The sequence below is a fragment of the Myxine glutinosa genome, chromosome 6, assembly GCF_964187855.1.
Source record: "Myxine glutinosa chromosome 6, kmMyxGlut1.1, whole genome shotgun sequence".
In the NCBI taxonomy this organism is placed as follows: Eukaryota; Metazoa; Chordata; class Myxini; order Myxiniformes; family Myxinidae; genus Myxine; species Myxine glutinosa.
The window spans coordinates 77,999,603-78,018,149 of NC_136266.1; the positions used below are offsets into that span (position 1 = coordinate 77,999,603).

The window sequence follows — 18,547 nt, forward strand, 5'->3', positions numbered from 1 at the left end:
GTTTGAGGGGTTTATTGCATGCACAGCTCGTTTCAAATCCCCCCACAACATCTCGATGGGATTTAGATCCGGGCTTTGACTTGGCCATTCCAGAACCCTCCATTTCTTTCTTTTCAGCCATTCCTTGGTGGATTTACTGGTATGTTTAGGGTCATTGTCATGTTGCAAGGTCCACCTTCGGTTAAGCTTCAACTTTCCGACAGATGGCCTCACATTATCCTCAAGCACCCTCTGGTACAATGAAGAATTCATAGTGAATTCTATGATGGTGAGCTGCCCAGGCCCTGATGCAGCAAAGCTGCCCCAAACCATAATATTTCCACCACCATGCTTTACAGTTGGTATCAGGTTCTTGTGGTCAAATGCTGTCTTTGGTTTTCGCCAAACATGTCTTCTGGTATTGTGGCCAAATAGCTCTACCTTTGACTCATCTGTCCAGAGCACATGGTTCCAGAAGTGCTGGACTTTGCCTCGGTGTTCAATGGCAAACTTTAGCCTTGCCCTGATGTTCTTTCTGGACCGCAAATGTTTCCTCCTGGCACATCTCCCATGTAGATCAAATTTGTGCACCCTCTTTCTTATGGTAGACTCGTGCACTTTGACATCAACAATGGCAAGAGCTACCTGTAGGTCCCGTGATGACATTCTGGGGTTCTTAGACACTTCTTTCAGGATCTTGCGGTCTGTTCTCGGGCTGAACTTGCTGGGGCGGCCTGGCCTGAACAAGTTGGCAGTTGTTTGGAATCGTCTCCACTTAGAGATGATCTTCCGGACAGTCGAATGATTGATTTCAAATTGTTTGGAGATCTTTTTAAATCCCTTTCCAGACTCGTCGGCATCTATAACCTTCTTTCTGAAGGCCTCAGAGAGCTCTTTTGATCTAGGCAAGGTGACGCCGCACACTTCAACAACAAAGAGCAAACCAAACTAAATGTCTGAGGTTTAAATAAGACAGGTTCCTCCAAGATCCTCTCTCACAATGTTCTAATCATTTGCACCTGAGCTGGTGCACCTGATTCTAATTTTAGGTATTTGAAGAAGTGATAAATGTCGGGGTGTACTTACTTTTTCCATATGCGAAATTTGCATTCATGTTTATTTTAATTATACAATGGACTACAAAATGTAAATGTTTCATGATATTTGTTATATTATATCACCTTTATCTATCAATATTGTTGAAATGAAGATCAAATAGCTGTATGTTGAAATATGTTGAAAAAGTCAAAACTTTACATGGGGTGTACTTACTTTTTCTCGTGACTGTATGTATATATTTTTGATAATAGTTATTGTCCACATGTATTGAATTTTATCACTGTCTATTCCTTTGGAACTTTGACGGGGGTTTCACCAACCATTCCCATCATTATCAGCACACACTATCAGTCATTTGCAAAGAAACCGAGGAAGTGGACATCCTAATATCACTTCACATGGTATTTGAAATCCTGTCTATTTTGTACCTGTAGGAGTTGGATGCTGTATGCACTGCTGCTCTCGCTCTTTGTTTTCTCCTTCACTGAAAATAAGCCATGATATAATCCAGGAAACTCTTTTGTACGACACTTTCATCACCCACACCTCTCTGTGGAATACATGGTCGTCAAACCCTTGAATCCACTTCACAGATTCCCTCTGGTCTTTCCCTTTGAATCATTCTTTCAGAGAGACTTCTTGCATCTGCTATTTTCTTCCTCTTTGCTGTGAATCGGTATAATATGTTCATGCTACCTGTGGCCTTTGGTTTCTTCATTGTGGATTGTCTTTTCCATGTTTTGTCCTTTTTCAAATGGTTTATTCTCTTCTTTGTCCTTTTCTCAACTGAAATCTTATCAAACCTTATTATTATTGTCGCCTGTCGAAAAACGTCAAGATGGAACGTCGTGCACCAAGGTTAGTGATTGAATTCTCACCATTACAGATGTTATTTTTCTCATCAACAATGATTTTGACTTTTCACCAGAGAACTCATTATTCAGTTATAGAAATTGTTATAAATGCAGACAGAATTATCTGAAATGTGTATTCATCTTATCTGGAAATAATTGTGATTGAACAACAACATTTGGCAAAAAATTCGTTCAAAAAGTTTGATATTCTTCTCCTTCTGTAAAACCACGTACCTTCACAAATAACAGACGCATCTTCACCATGCGAACAATCGTGAGAGTACCAACCCCAATGTGAACATTGTGAAAGGTAATCTTCTGAACCAGTACAATGCACATCATCCATCAATATGGAACCAGTTCCTTGTCCAAATGATGCACAGCATGGGGCAGATATGGCTGATCCACAACCAAGCTGGCGACACACCACATTTGCATCTGTTATACTCCAGGAATCATCACAGACAGTGCCCCAGGCTCCCTGGTAGAACACCTCCACACGACCCTCACAGCGTCCCCTTCCTCCGACTAGACGGACAGAATTTGCTGGAAAAGACAACAAGAAAAATATCTTCAGAATTAGATCATTGTTTGTGCTTTCATGCATTTTATTTTGTTTGTACGAATTATTCGCTGTTTACTATTTTATAACAAAACATATCATAATCGTTCAAGGACAACATAATAACTTTTGTGATGTTTAGTGTAACTTCAGATCTGTGGGAAAGAAAGTTAGCACAGGATGTCATCCTCACGTGGGATTAGAGGGATGTAAACCACCCCAACCCCCCTAACCCCCCCCCCCCCCCCCCCCCCCCCACACCCACCGCCACCCCCCCACCACAAGTTGAGGTGTCAACACTCAGACCGCCGTGCATTGCCGAGTGCATTGTGAATGAGGTGTGGCCTTGTTTATACCAGCGAGGATTGGCTAGTCCATTGTGAATGAGGTGTGGCCTTGTTTATACCAGCGAGGATTGGCTAGTGCATTGTGAATGAGGTGTGGCCTTGTTTATACCAGCGAGGATTGGCTAGTCCATTGTGAATGAGGTGTGGCCTTGTTTATACCAGCGAGGATTGGCTAGTGCATTGTGAATGAGGTGTGGCCTTGTTTATACCAGCGAGGATTGGCTAGTGCATTGTGAATGAGGTGTGGCCTTGTTTATACCAGCGAGGATTGGCTAGTGCATTGTGAATGAGGTGTGGCCTTGTTTATACCAGCGAGGATGGGCTAGTGCATTGTGAATGAGGTGTGGCCTTGTTTATACCAGCGAGGATGGGCTAGTGCATTGTGAATGAGGCGTGTGCTTGTTTATACCAGCGAGGATTGCCGAGTGCATTGTGAATGAGGCGTGTCCTTGCTTATACCAGCGAGGATTGGCTAGTGCATTGTGAATGAGGTGTGTGCTTGCTTATACCAGCGAGGATTGGCTAGTGCATTGTGAATGAGGTGTGGCCTTGTTTATACCAGCGAGGATTGGCTAGTGCATTGTGAATGAGGTGTGGCCTTGTTTATACCAGCGAGGATTGGCTAGTGCATTGTGAATGAGGTGTGGCCTTGTTTATACCAGCGAGGATTGGCTAGTGCATTGTGAATGAGGTGTGGCCTTGTTTATACCAGCGAGGATGGGCTAGTGCATTGTGAATGAGGCGTGTGCTTGTTTATACCAGCGAGGATTGCCGAGTGCATTGTGAATGAGGCGTGTGCTTGTTTATACCAGCGAGGATGGGCTAGTGCATTGTGAATGAGGCGTGTGCTTGCTTATACCAGTGAGGATTGGCCAGTACATTGTGAATGAGGCGTGTGCTTGTTTATACCAGCGAGGATTGGCCAGTACATTGTGAATGAGGCGTGTGCTTGTTTATACCAGCGAGGATGGGCTAGTGCATTGTGAATGAGGCGTGTGCTTGCTTATACCAGTGAGGATTGGCCAGTACATTGTGAATGAGGTGTGGCCTTGTTTATACCAGCGAGGATTGGCCACTACATTGTGAATGAGGTGTGGCCTTGTTTATACCAGCGAGGATTGGCCAGTACATTGTGAATGAGGTGTGGCCTTGTTTATACCAGCGAGGATTGGCCAGTGCATTGTGAATGAGGTGTGGCCTTGTTTATACCAGCGAGGATTGGCCAGTACATTGTGAATGAGGTGTGGCCTTGTTTATACCAGCGAGGATTGCCGAGTGCATTGTGAATGAGGTGTGGCCTTGTTTATACCAGCGAGGATTGCCGAGTGCATTGTGAATGAGGTGTGGCCTTGTTTATACCACCGAGGATTGGCTAGTGCATTGTGAATGAGGTGTGGCCTTGCTTCTACCAGCGAGGATTGCCGAGTGCATTGTGAATGAGGAGTGTCCTTGTTTATACCAGCGAGGATTGGCTGGTGCATTGTGAATGAGGAGTGTCTTTGCTTATACCAGCGAGGATTGGCTAGTGCATTGTGAATGAGGCGTGTCCTTGTTTATACCGGCGAGGATTGGCTGGTGCATTGTGAATGAGTGTCCTCGCTTATACCAGCGAGGATTGGCTAGTGCATTGTGAATGAGTGTGCTTGCCAACACCAGCGATGATAGGCTAGTGCATTGTGAATGAGTATGCTTGCCAATACCAGCGAGGATTCGCTAGTGCATTGTGAATGAGTGTGCTTGCCAATACCAGCGATGATAGGCTAGTGCATTGTGAATGAGTATGCTTGCCAATACCAGCGAGGATTCGCTAGTGCATTGTGAATGAGTATGCTTGCCAATACCAGCGAGGATTCGCTAGTGCATTGTGAATGAGTGTGCTTGCCAATACCAACGAGGATTCGCTTGTTCATTGTGAATGAGTGTGCTTTCCAATACCAGCGAGGATTGGCTCATTCATTGTGAATGAGTGTGCTTGCCAATACCAGCGAGGATTCGCTCGTTCATTGTGAATGAGTGTGCTTGCCAATACCAGCAAGGATTGGCTGGTGCATTGTGAATGAGTGTCCTCGCTTTTACCAGCGAGGATTGGCTAGTGCATTGTGAATGAGGAGTGTCTTTGCTTATACCGGCGAGGATTGGCTAGTGCATTGTGAATGAGGCGTGTCCTTGCTTATACCAGCGAGGATTGGCTGGTGCATTGTGAATGAGGTGTGTCCTTGCTTATACCAGCGATGATTGGCTAGTTCATTGTGAATGAGTGTGCTTGCCAATACCAGCGAGGATTCGCGAGTGCATTGTGAATGAGTGTGCTTGCCAATACCAGCGATGATTGGCTAGTTCATTGTGAATGAGTGTGCTTGCCAATACCAGTGAGGATTCGCTAGTTCATTGTGAATGAGTGTGCTTGCCAATACCAACGAGGATTCGCTCGTTCATTGTGAATGAGTGTGGCTTGCCAATACCAGCGAGGATTGGCTCGTTCATTGTGAATGAGTGTGCTTGCCAATACCAGCGAGGATTCGCTCGTTCATTGTGAATGAGTGTGCTTGCCAATACCAGCGAGGTTTCGCTCGTTCATTGTGAATGAGTGTGCTTGCCAATACCAGCGAGGATTGGCTACTGCATTGTGAATGTGTGTGCTTGCCAATACCAGCAAGGATTGGCTCGTTTATTGTGAATGAGGAGTGTCCTTGCTTATACCTGCGAGGATTGGCTAGTTCATTGTGAATGAGTGTGCTTGCCAATACCAGCGAGGATTGGCTAGTGCATTGTGAATGAGTGTGCTTGCCAATACCAGCAAGGATTGGCTAGTGCATTGTGAATGAGTGTGCTTGCCAATACCAGCGAGGATTGGCTAGTGCATTGTGAATGAGTGTGCTTGCCAATACCAGCAAGGATTGGCTAGTGCATTGTGAATGAGTGTCCTTGCTTATACCAGCGAGGATTGGCTAGTGCATTGTGAATGAGTGTGCTTGCCAATACCAGCAAGGATTGGCTCGTGCATTGTGAATGAGTGTGCTTGCCAATACCAGCAAGGATTGGCTCGTTTATTGTGAATGAGGAGTGTCCTTGCTTATACCTGCGAGGATTGGCTAGTTCATTGTGAATGAGTGTGCTTGCCAATACCAGCGAGGATTCGCAAGTGCATTGTGAATGAGTGTGCTTGCCAATACCAACGAGGATTCGCTTGTTCATTGTGAATGAGTGTGCTTGCCAATACCAGCGAGGATTGGCTCATTCATTGTGAATGAGTGTGCTTGCCAATACCAGCGAGGATTCGCTCGTTCATTGTGAATGAGTGTGCTTGCCAATACCAGCAAGGATTGGCTGGTGCATTTTGAATGAGTGTCCCCGCTTTTACCAGCGAGGATTGGCTAGTGCATTGTGAATGAGGAGTGTCTTTGCTTATACCGGCGAGGATTGGCTAGTGCATTGTGAATGAGGCGTGTCCTTGCTTATACCAGCGAGGATTGGCTGGTGCATTGTGAATGAGGCGTGTCCTTGCTTATACCGGCGAGGATTGGCTAGTGCATTGTGAATGAGGCGTGTCCTTGCTTATACCAGCGATGATTGGCTAGTTCATTGTGAATGAGTGTGCTTGCCAATACCAGCGAGGATTCGCTAGTGCATTGTGAATGAGTGTGCTTGCCAATACCAGCGATGATTGGCTAGTTCATTGTGAATGAGTGTGCTTGCCAATACCAGTGAGGATTCGCTAGTTCATTGTGAATGAGTGTGCTTGCCAATACCAACGAGGATTCGCTCGTTCATTGTGAATGAGTGTGGCTTGCCAATACCAGCGAGGATTGGCTCGTTCATTGTGAATGAGTGTGCTTGCCAATACCAGCGAGGATTCGCTCGTTCATTGTGAATGAGTGTGCTTGCCAATACCAGCGAGGATTGGCTACTGCATTGTGAATGTGTGTGCTTGCCAATACCAGCAAGGTTTGGCTCGTTTATTGTGAATGAGGAGTGTCCTTGCTTATACCTGCGAGGATTGGCTAGTTCATTGTGAATGAGTGTGCTTGCCAATACCAGCGAGGATTGGCTAGTGCATTGTGAATGAGTGTGCTTGCCAATACCAGCAAGGATTGGCTAGTGCATTGTGAATGAGTGTGCTTGCCAATACCAGCGAGGATTGGCTAGTGCATTGTGAATGAGTGTGCTTGCCAATACCAGCAAGGATTGGCTCGTTTATTGTGAATGAGGAGTGTCCTTGCTTATACCTGCGAGGATTTGCTAGTTCATTGTGAATGAGTGTGCTTGCCAATACCAGCGAGGATTCGCTAGTGCATTGTGAATGAGTGTGCTTGCCAATACCAGCGATGATTGGCTAGTTCATTGTGAATGAGTGTGCTTGCCAATACCAGCGAGGATTCGCTAGTGCATTGTGAATGAGTGTGCTTGCCAATACCAGCGATGATTGGCTAGTGCATTGTGAATGTGTGTGCTTGCCAATACCAGCGAGGATTCGCGAGTGCATTGTGAATGAGTGTGCTTGCCAATACCAGCGAGGATTCGCTAGTTCATTGTGAATGAGTGTGCTTGCCAATACCAGCGAGGATTCGCTAGTTCATTGTGAATGAGTGTGCTTGCCAATACCAGCGATGATTGGCTAGTGCATTGTGAATGAGTGTGCTTGCCAATACCAGCGAGGATTCGCTAGTGCATTGTGAATGAGTGTGCTTGCCAATACCAGCGAGGATTCGCTAGTTCATTGTGAATGAGTGTGCTTGCCAATACCAGCGAGGATTGGCTCATTCATTGTAAATGAGTGTGCTTGCCAATACCAGCGAGGATTCGCTCGTTCATTGTGAATGAGTGTGCTTGCCAATACCAGCAAGGATGGGCTAGTGCATTGTGAATGAGTGTGCTTGCCAATACCAGCAAGGATTGGCTGGTGCATTGTGAATGAGTGTGCTTGCCAATACCAGCGAGGATTCGCTAGTGCATTGTGAATGAGTGTGCTTGCCAATACCAGCGATGATTGGCTAGTGCATTGTGAATGAGTGTGCTTGTCAATACCAGCGAGGATTCGCTAGTGCATTGTGAATGAGTGTGCTTGCCAATACCAGCGAGGATTCGCTAGTTCATTGTGAATGAGTGTGCTTGCCAATACCAGCGAGGATTCGCTAGTGCATTGTGAATGAGTGTGCTTGCCAATACCAGCGATGATTGGCTAGTGCATTGTGAATGAGTGTGCTTGCCAATACCAGCGAGGATTCGCTAGTGCATTGTGAATGAGTGTGCTTGCCAATACCAGCGAGGATTCGCTAGTTCATTGTGAATGAGTGTGCTTGCCAATACCAGCGAGGATTGGCTCATTCATTGTAAATGAGTGTGCTTGCCAATACCAGCGAGGATTCGCTCGTTCATTGTGAATGAGTGTGCTTGCCAATACCAGCAAGGATGGGCTAGTGCATTGTGAATGAGTGTGCTTGCCAATACCAGCAAGGATTGGCTGGTGCATTGTGAATGAGTGTCCTCGCTTTTACCAGCGAGGATTGGCTAGTGCATTGTGAATGAGGAGTGTCTTTGCTTATACCGGCGAGGATTGGCTAGTGCATTGTGAATGAGGCGTGTCCTTGCTTATACCAGCGAGGATTGGCTGGTGCATTGTAAATGAGGTGTGTCCTTGCTTATACCAGCGATGATTGGCTAGTTCATTGTGAATGAGTGTGCTTGCCAATACCAACGAGGATTCGCTCGTTCATTGTGAATGAGTGTGGCTTGTCAATACCAGCGAGGATTGGCTCGTTCATTGTGAATGAGTGTGCTTGCCAATACCAGCGAGGATTCGCTCGTTCATTGTGAATGAGTGTGCTTGCCAATACCAGCGAGGTTTCGCTCGTTCATTGTGAATGAGTGTGCTTGCCAATACCAGCGAGGATTGGCTACTGCATTGTGAATGAGTGTGCTTGCCAATACCAGCAAGGATTGGCTCGTTTATTGTGAATGAGGAGTGTCCTTGCTTATACCTGCGAGGATTGGCTAGTTCATTGTGAATGAGTGTGCTTGCCAATACCAGCGAGGATTGGCTAGTGCATTGTGAATGAGTGTGCTTGCCAATACCAGCAAGGATTGGCTCGTTTATTGTGAATGAGGAGTGTCCTTGCTTATACCTGCGAGGATTGGCTAGTTCATTGTGAATGAGTGTGCTTGCCAATACCTGCGAGGATTGGCTAGTTCATTGTGAATGAGTGTGCTTGCCAATTCCAGCGAGGATTGGCAAGTGCATTGTGAATGAGTGTGCTTGCCAATACCAGCGAGGATTGGCTAGTGCATTGTGAATGAGTGTGCTTGCCAATACCAGCGAGGATTGGCTAGTGCATTGTGAATGAGTGTGCTTGCCAATACCAGCAAGGATTGGCTCGTTTATTGTGAATAAGGAGTGTCATTGCTTATACCAGCGAGGATTGGCTAGTTCATTGTGAATGAGTGTGCTTGCCAATACCAGCGAGGATTGGCTAGTGCATTGTGAATGAGTGTGCTTGCCAATACCAGCAAGGATTGGCTCGTTTATTGTGAATAAGGAGTGTCCTTGCTTATACCAGCGAGGATTGGCTAGTTCATTGTGAATGAGTGTGCTTGCCAATACCAGCGAGGATTGGCTAGTGCATTGTGAATGAGTGTGCTTGCCAATACCAGCGAGGATTCGCTAGTTCATTGTGAATGAGTGTGCTTGCCAATACCAGCGAGGATTCGCTAGTTCATTGTGAATGAGTGTGCTTGCCAATACCAGCGATGATTGGCTAGTGCATTGTGAATGAGTGTGCTTGCCAATACCAGCGAGGATTCGCTAGTGCATTGTGAATGAGTGTGCTTGCCAATACCAGCGAGGATTCGCTAGTTCATTGTGAATGAGTGTGCTTGCCAATACCAGCGAGGATTGGCTCATTCATTGTAAATGAGTGTGCTTGCCAATACCAGCGAGGATTCGCTCGTTCATTGTGAATGAGTGTGCTTGCCAATACCAGCAAGGATGGGCTAGTGCATTGTGAATGAGTGTGCTTGCCAATACCAGCAAGGATTGGCTGGTGCATTGTGAATGAGTGTGCTTGCCAATACCAGCGAGGATTCGCTAGTGCATTGTGAATGAGTGTGCTTGCCAATACCAGCGATGATTGGCTAGTGCATTGTGAATGAGTGTGCTTGTCAATACCAGCGAGGATTCGCTAGTGCATTGTGAATGAGTGTGCTTGCCAATACCAGCGAGGATTCGCTAGTTCATTGTGAATGAGTGTGCTTGCCAATACCAGCGAGGATTCGCTAGTGCATTGTGAATGAGTGTGCTTGCCAATACCAGCGATGATTGGCTAGTGCATTGTGAATGAGTGTGCTTGCCAATACCAGCGAGGATTCGCGAGTGCATTGTGAATGAGTGTGCTTGCCAATACCAGCGAGGATTCGCTAGTTCATTGTGAATGAGTGTGCTTGCCAATACCAGCGAGGATTGGCTCATTCATTGTAAATGAGTGTGCTTGCCAATACCAGCGAGGATTCGCTCGTTCATTGTGAATGAGTGTGCTTGCCAATACCAGCAAGGATGGGCTCGTGCATTGTGAATGAGTGTGCTTGCCAATACCAGCAAGGATTGGCTGGTGCATTGTGAATGAGTGTCCTCGCTTTTACCAGCGAGGATTGGCTAGTGCATTGTGAATGAGGAGTGTCTTTGCTTATACCGGCGAGGATTGGCTAGTGCATTGTGAATGAGGCGTGTCCTTGCTTATACCAGCGAGGATTGGCTGGTGCATTGTAAATGAGGTGTGTCCTTGCTTATACCAGCGATGATTGGCTAGTTCATTGTGAATGAGTGTGCTTGCCAATACCAACGAGGATTCGCTCGTTCATTGTGAATGAGTGTGGCTTGTCAATACCAGCGAGGATTGGCTCGTTCATTGTGAATGAGTGTGCTTGCCAATACCAGCGAGGATTCGCTCGTTCATTGTGAATGAGTGTGCTTGCCAATACCAGCGAGGTTTCGCTCGTTCATTGTGAATGAGTGTGCTTGCCAATACCAGCGAGGATTGGCTACTGCATTGTGAATGAGTGTGCTTGCCAATACCAGCAAGGATTGGCTCGTTTATTGTGAATGAGGAGTGTCCTTGCTTATACCTGCGAGGATTGGCTAGTTCATTGTGAATGAGTGTGCTTGCCAATACCAGCGAGGATTGGCTAGTGCATTGTGAATGAGTGTGCTTGCCAATACCAGCAAGGATTGGCTCGTTTATTGTGAATGAGGAGTGTCCTTGCTTATACCTGCGAGGATTGGCTAGTTCATTGTGAATGAGTGTGCTTGCCAATACCTGCGAGGATTGGCTAGTTCATTGTGAATGAGTGTGCTTGCCAATTCCAGCGAGGATTGGCTAGTGCATTGTGAATGAGTGTGCTTGCCAATACCAGCGAGGATTGGCTAGTGCATTGTGAATGAGTGTGCTTGCCAATACCAGCAAGGATTGGCTCGTTTATTGTGAATAAGGAGTGTCCTTGCTTATACCAGCGAGGATTGGCTAGTTCATTGTGAATGAGTGTGCTTGCCAATACTAGCGAGGATTGGCTAGTTCATTGTGAATGAGTGTGCTTGCCAATACCAGCGAGGATTGGCTAGTGCATTGTGAATGAGTGTGCTTGCCAATACCAGCAAGGATTGGCTAGTTCATTGTGAATGAGGTGTCGCCTTGTTTATACCAGCGAGGATTGGCTAGTTCGTTGTGATTGATTGTGCTTGCCAATACCAGCGAGGATTGGCTGGTGCATTGTGAATGAGGAGTGTCCTTGCCAATACCAGCAAGGATTGGCTAGTTCATTGTGAATGAGGTGTCGCCTTGTTTATACCAGCGAGGATTGGCTAGTTCGTTGTGATTGAGTGTGCTTGCCAATACCAGCGAGGATTGGCTGGTGCATTGTGAATGAGGAGTGTCCTTGCTTATACCAGCGAGGATTGGCTATTTCATTGTGCCTTTTTACAAACTCCAGGCATGCTGTCATGTGCCTTTTTCTCAGGAATGGCTTCCGTCTGGGCACTCTCCCTCAAAGCTTTGATTTGTCAAGTGCTGCAGAGATTGTTGTCCTTCCATTATGTTCTCCCATCTCAGCCAAAGAACTCTGGCGTTCTGTCAGTGTTCATTGAGTTCTTGGATATCTCCCTGACAAAGTTCCTTCTTGCCCGGTTGCTCAGTTTGGTCAAACGGCCAGTTCCAGGAAGAGTCTGGATAGTTCCATATTCATTCCATTTCCGATTGATGGAGCTCACTGTGTTCTTGGGAACTTTCAACACTCTAGAAATTGTTTTATACTCTTCCCCAGATCTGTCTCCTCACAATTCTATCTCGGAGTATCTCGGTTGGTGAGTTCCATGGACTTCATGGTCGAGTTTCGGCTCTGACATGCACTGGTAACTGTTGGACCAAATATAGAAAGGTGTGTTTCTTTCTAAATCATGTCCAATCAATTGAATTGGCCACAGGTGGACTCCAATCAAGTTGTAAAGATATCTAAAGGATGATCAAAGGAAATTGGATGCACCTGAGCTAAATTTGGAAAGTCATAGCAAAGGGCTTGAATACTTACAAACTCAAAATATTTCAGCTTTTCATCTTTATTTATTTTGTAAAAAAAAAAAGTTTAAAAAAATTCGATTTTGACATTATGGGGCATTATGTGTTTTTCAGTGAGGAAAAAAATCTCAATTTCATCCATTTGAAATTGAGGCTGTAACACAACAAAACGTGAAAAACCAAAGGGGTGCGAATACTTTCTGAAGGCACTGCATGTCCTCTCAATATCTCAGCGATGATAAAACTAGCAGGTCAATTTTCTCACCACTTGCTGCTCAATTATTCATGTTCCACAAGAAAATATAAAGTTAAACAAGCTTTACGCCTCGGTCCCCCGTCGGTGAAGTGATGTGAGTTGACAAAGTGGAAGACGCAAGGCGGCCATCTTGGAGTTTGACATGGCGACCCAATTTTCAATAGCGTTCTTCCTTATGCGTAGAAACACCCACACACCAGATTAGAAGTTGGTAATTCGCTTATTTTTCATGATATTCCGCTCATACGGTTCAGACATACATGGCGGCGGCCATCTTGGATTTTGACGTGGCGACCCAATTTCCAATGGCGTTCTTCCTTATGCGTAGATACACCCACACACCAGATTAGAAGTTAGTAGTTCGTTTATTTTTCAAGATATTTCGCTCACAAGGTTCAGACATATATATATATGGTGGCGGCCATCTTGGATTTTGACGCGACGACCCAATTTTCAATGGCGTTCTTGCGTATGCGTAGATACACCCACACACCGGATTAGAAGTTAGTAGTTCATTTATTTTTCAAGATATTCCGCTCACAAGGTTCAGACATTTACTTTTCAAGATATCGCGCTCACAAGGATTACATATGGTGACAGCCACCTTGGATTTTGACGTGGCGACCTAATTTTCAATCGGGTTCTTCCATATGCCCAGTTGCACCCACACACCAAATTAGAATTCGGTCCTTCGCTTACGCACGCACGCACGCACGCACACACGGACGCACACACGGACGAAGGGGAAAACCATAGTCCCCCTTTCGCTCCGCGGTGCGACGGGGGCCAATAAACGCCACGTTGTTCCATTTTACATTTCAATGAATACAATAGGTGATCAAATATAGCAATTCTTCAATGAATTTACTCAAGAGAACATTTCACAAAATATAATCTGATTTAAAACCTGTTACTGCAATTTTAGTAATTCATGTGATAAGTTATTTCATGAAAGAAGTTTTTCATTCACACAAAAGTTTATTCCAAAGCAAAAAGATTACCTCCAAGGGATGTTCCTGTTGTTGGTGATGTTGTGGTGTACAATGTTGTTTCTGTTTTTTTCCCGACAAAGAAACAAAATTACAATTATAAAAGGTTTGTTGTACATTTTTTATGGATTGTTCATGACAAATTTATTCCAGCCATTCTACACAAACAAGCATTTCTCAAACTTATCTGATATGCAGGGAAACTTGTGGAGCGGTTTGTAAAACTTACATCAAATTTCATTGCATTTGTCTTGCAAATATCGAGTTCCCCATGAAAATGAGAAAGTAACTTTTCCAAACAGCAGTTTGCTGATATTGTGTTTCCTCTTTTGCAACCAGTATTTTTACTATTGTAGATACATAAGAATATCCCAAAATGACGTCCATCACATCAAAATATCACTTTGAGGAAAAGAAAACGTCACATGAGAAAAATGGAGGTCTGTCTCCTACACGAGGAGATGCTTTCTTTGGTCATTTTTTCAAACTGTTACAATAAAATAATCAAAGAAAAAAACCTCTTTCACAAAAATGATGTTTGCATTGGCTTTACAATTTTGAATCTTAAGCAATGAAACTTTTACTTTACATGATAGATGAGCTATTTTAATGGATGTCTAATTCAAAGAGCACAAGAACCTAAAGGATAATCTTTGGTGAGGAGATCCTTCATTATGCTGAAGGTCTTCAGTCAACATAAAAAAACATCAATGGCTGCAATTAAAAAGAGGCATTTTAAATGGCAAAACCTTTTCCAATAATATTACCAGTGTTGGGACCCTGTGGTGATCTAAAGTGGTGTCCATGAGACATTCCCTCTCAATCATTATCATCATCATCATCTTGTCCACGGAAGTGAAGGTTGTCCTGTATATCTTCTGGTCTGCACTATTTCGTAATTGGTTAATTTGGTGGTTGGTGCAGGAAGGAGTGCTCATGATTGTTTGACTGTCATCACAAATGGAGAAGCTCATCCCACCAAAACTTGTCTAGACCCTGTTTGAAAGCTTCAACAGAATGAGAATCCACAACATTCTGCGGAAGACGGTTCCAGTCTTTGACTAGCCTCTGACTGAAGAAACTTTTCCTCACGTCTAACTTTCACCTCGGCACAAAGAGATTAAGGCAGTGGTCCCGCGTTGAAGGGTATTGAGCCGGAGTGAAGAAATGTTGCGGTCAAATCTGGTCGATTCTGTGGAGCACCTTAAACGTTTGGATCATATCATCATGGTGGAGGAAGAAGAGCGAAAACATATTCAAATGCTGGAGTCTCTCCGCATAGCAAAGTTCACAGAGGGTGGGGACCATCCTTGTAGCAAATTTTGCAGGTACAAAAGAGACACGATTCCAAATACCATGTGAAGAGATATCAGGATGCCCATTTCATCAATTCCTTTGCAAATGGCTGATAGGTTTGTGCTCGACACCTGGTGAAACTCCTTGCTACCTCACGATGTGCTTACTCTTCGTTTCAACAGCTCCTACACAATAAACACATTCACATTTATCGGTTTTCTGCATGTCCACTTCAAAGGAAGTCATCGTCAATGAAGGGCAACCATCACCATTTACCATTTGCAGAACAGAGCAAAAACAAAAAAGGCAGTCAAAATTAACTTATTTGTGTGACGAAGCACCTACCCATCCTCATGGTAAAAATAAGCAAGAGCCTATGGACCAGCATACCATATGACCCTGTATCCAAAAGTATGTAATGTATATATATATATGGGCCAATTCCTTTTTGGACGATGTTTGGATGATTGGAGTCTGTATTTGCCGACTGCCTTCACCCCATTGGTTGGACAGCTCGACCAACTCAGCGCACAATCTGAAATTGCACCTTTTCAAAGAGAAGGTGATTGTATGTCGGAGACTGGAAAATTATCTTGATTCAAACAGCAGTGTCACTGTGCATGTCCTCTCACTTTATCTCAGCGATGATACAACTAGCAGGCCAATTTGATCACCAAGTGCTGCTCTCAATTATTCAGGAAGCACAGAAAAAGATGAGGATGTTGAAGACAAGCCACGTTGTCCGTTTAACCTTTCATTGATTGCAAAAGATGATCAACATAGCAATTTATCAATTATTTTCCTCAAAATAACATTTCACAAAGTATAATCTGATTTAAGACCGATTATTCCAATTGAGGTGATTCACCTGCGAGCTTATTTCATGAAATACCTTTTTTACTCACTCTATGGTTTGATGCAAAGGAAAAATATTACCTTCAGGAGTTGGTGGTGGTGGTGTTGTTGTTTCTGTTTTAAATGACAAAGAGAAAAATGATGTACAAACAAATTATACGTGGAATGTTACAACTCAAGTTTGTTCACGGCATTAAAAAGATCAAGGTCTGAGGGGGTCTACCGGGGGTCAAAATGATCCAGCTTTGGCCTCCCAAAATAGCAATTTAATTTCTTCTCCAAAACTACATACACTATTTCGATGAAACTTGACTACAACCTTCCATCCATCACTTGTGATGTACAAACGTTTGTTCATGGCATTAAGAACATCGGGCCCAAAGGGGGTCCACTGGGGGTTGCCCCCCAAAATAGGTATTTTATTTCTCCTCCGAAACTACACACAACATTTCGATGAAACGTGACTACAACCGTCATTACCTGCGATGTACCAAAGTTTGTTCATGGCATTAAAAAAACGGCGTGTAACGGTATCTACGGTGAGGAGAGAGGGGGGTTGGAGGGGAAGGGTGGGGGGTGCCCATAATAGTTTTTTTTTAATCCTTATGATTATGTTAGTGTGATTCTACATGCTGCCCTGTCTTCTAGCATCCATTTAAAATGTTTTAAAATACCGTAATTTGTCACCTCCGTCACCAAAGGTGGATAGAGGTAATGTTTTCATCCCTGTCTGTTTGTTTGCTTGTTTGTGATCAAGATATCTCAAAAAGTTGTGGACGGATTCAGACGATATTTGGCGAGAGGTAGTGTATGTGACAAGGACGAAATGATTAGATGTTGGTGAAGATCCGAATTTGGATCCGGCTCGTAGAATTTTTAAAGTGATCCTTCACCATTTGGAGAGAGGGCCAAAAACGATACCTTGCAGGATATCTGTAACAACACCCAGAAATTCAACGAAAAGATCCGCGTCTATGGTTACGACTTGCAAGACGGATTGCAACGTCTTGTCAGTTGTGTGGCGAGATGAATGACGAGTTCAGACACAGAATTGGCTCTAAAATAACAATTTGTTTGAGGACACAGGGATTCATCTGTCCGAAGGGAGGCAAAAATGAAGTTGCGTGAATGTTCCGGAATAACATTTATGGACCTGATGCAAGGTAGCCATAATGTGGTCTGAAGAAGAAGAAGAAAGTGATGCTAAATCAAGTACATGAGGGCACCATTTTCCACACCAGTTGATAGCATGGTGTAGAAAACTGAGAAAGAGGCTAACGATACTCAATTTTAATTTGAAGTTTTCTCAATTTGATGGTCTAATACCAGCTTTTTTTTAGGACATGACATAGATGATTGTATTGGCTTAATCTCCTGTATTAGATACCAACTTGTACAGTTCATCAACTTCATCAATTATTTTCACCAAGCTTTCAACTACACGTCGGGGATTTGAGATACTTCTGTTACATTTATGGATATCAAACATTTTGTGGGAGATAATGGTTTAATGACTACTTCACCACAATCCAACAGACCCTCAGCCACCTCATGTAGCTGCTACCTTCTCATCCCTCTCATGCTAAGAATTCCATTTCTTATTTCCAGTTTCAGATGCTCTGTCGCTTCTGCAATGATGATTCGGACTTTGGATGTGAAACTAGTGAAATGGGTTTTCTCTTGACATCATGGCTATCCTCGGTCAATTGTGGAAGATGCCCTCAACCACCAATGAACAGACACATCTTCTCCCAAAACCAAAATCTGACAATGATGAACAAATTCCTCTTCCTTTGGTGTATTATCGCAACAATCTTGCAGTTCAAATAATTATCCAAAAAAACTCTAAAATCCTTCAGGATGACACAGAAATGACCTCAATCATATCTCCACCATCTATGTTTTAATTACAACGAGACAAAACTTTGCAAAAGTTTCCAGTGAAAGGCACACTAAACTATAATCAACCACCAAAAATTACAAATGCCTGCGCAGTCGTTGAAATATGTGACTTCATCAATCCCACAACATCAATATCAGGACAAATGAACACCAAAGATCATTAACCCACGCGCGAGTGCAAAGCAGAGTAAAAAAATTGGTTCACTCCTTCAGTTTGTCTACAGACGTCAGTCTCATCGAGCAACTACTCAACTCAAATTGAATGGTATATTGTGAATACTGCAGAACACAAATCGAAACACAAACCTGAAGTTTTGCAGAACTTTGGCTCTGAATTTGGCAAATTGTACTGAAATTCATTTTTCGCGCAAATGGGCACAGAGGAGGTATTCATCTCAGTCTTTCTGCATTTCTCGCGTTTTCAAACTTTCCAAAGTGACAAAATTTATTGGACTTCTGGCTCATCCGAATACGAGTTCCTCCTGAATGTTTTTGTCGAATTTCTCCTTTTTATTTTTGCTGTTTATGTGTTTACTGTGAGCTTCTAGTTCGATTTTGTTTGAACATTTGTGAGTATTAGTCGGATTTTTCGTACTGTGTTGTTCGAGGCCTACCCAGGTCCCTCGTTAGTTGTTGTATATCCACGAACGTGCTTTCTCTGTACTCCCTTTTATTTTCACCACTGACCTCCTCCAAACTTTTCACCCTTTGTTTAATGTCGTAAACACAAACATAATAATAATAATAGTAATAATAATAATAGTAATAATAAAAATAAAATCCTCCTCACACCACCTCCCCCGTCCCCCTCCCCCACCTCCCCCGTCCCCCTCCCCCACCTCCCCCGTCCCCCACCTCCCTCGACCGCGAGCACGTGTTATCACACCCCTC

The 18,547-nt window shown here is 44.0% G+C and overlaps 1 protein-coding gene across 1 annotated transcript in view; it reads right to left on the bottom strand.

Annotated features, from left to right (window-relative positions):
* LOC137430005 (scavenger receptor cysteine-rich domain-containing protein DMBT1-like) overlaps nucleotides 1-18,547 on the bottom strand; it is a 188,904-nt gene that overhangs the window by 121,643 nt on the left and 48,714 nt on the right. The window contains exons 7-9 of the mRNA XM_078780034.1: nucleotides 15,836-15,868; nucleotides 13,616-13,666; nucleotides 2,127-2,438 (exon numbers count right to left, since the gene is read on the bottom strand). Coding sequence (XP_078636160.1) covers nucleotides 2,127-2,438; nucleotides 13,616-13,666; nucleotides 15,836-15,868 — 396 coding nt within the window. The remainder of the gene's footprint in view (nucleotides 1-2,126; nucleotides 2,439-13,615; nucleotides 13,667-15,835; nucleotides 15,869-18,547) is intronic.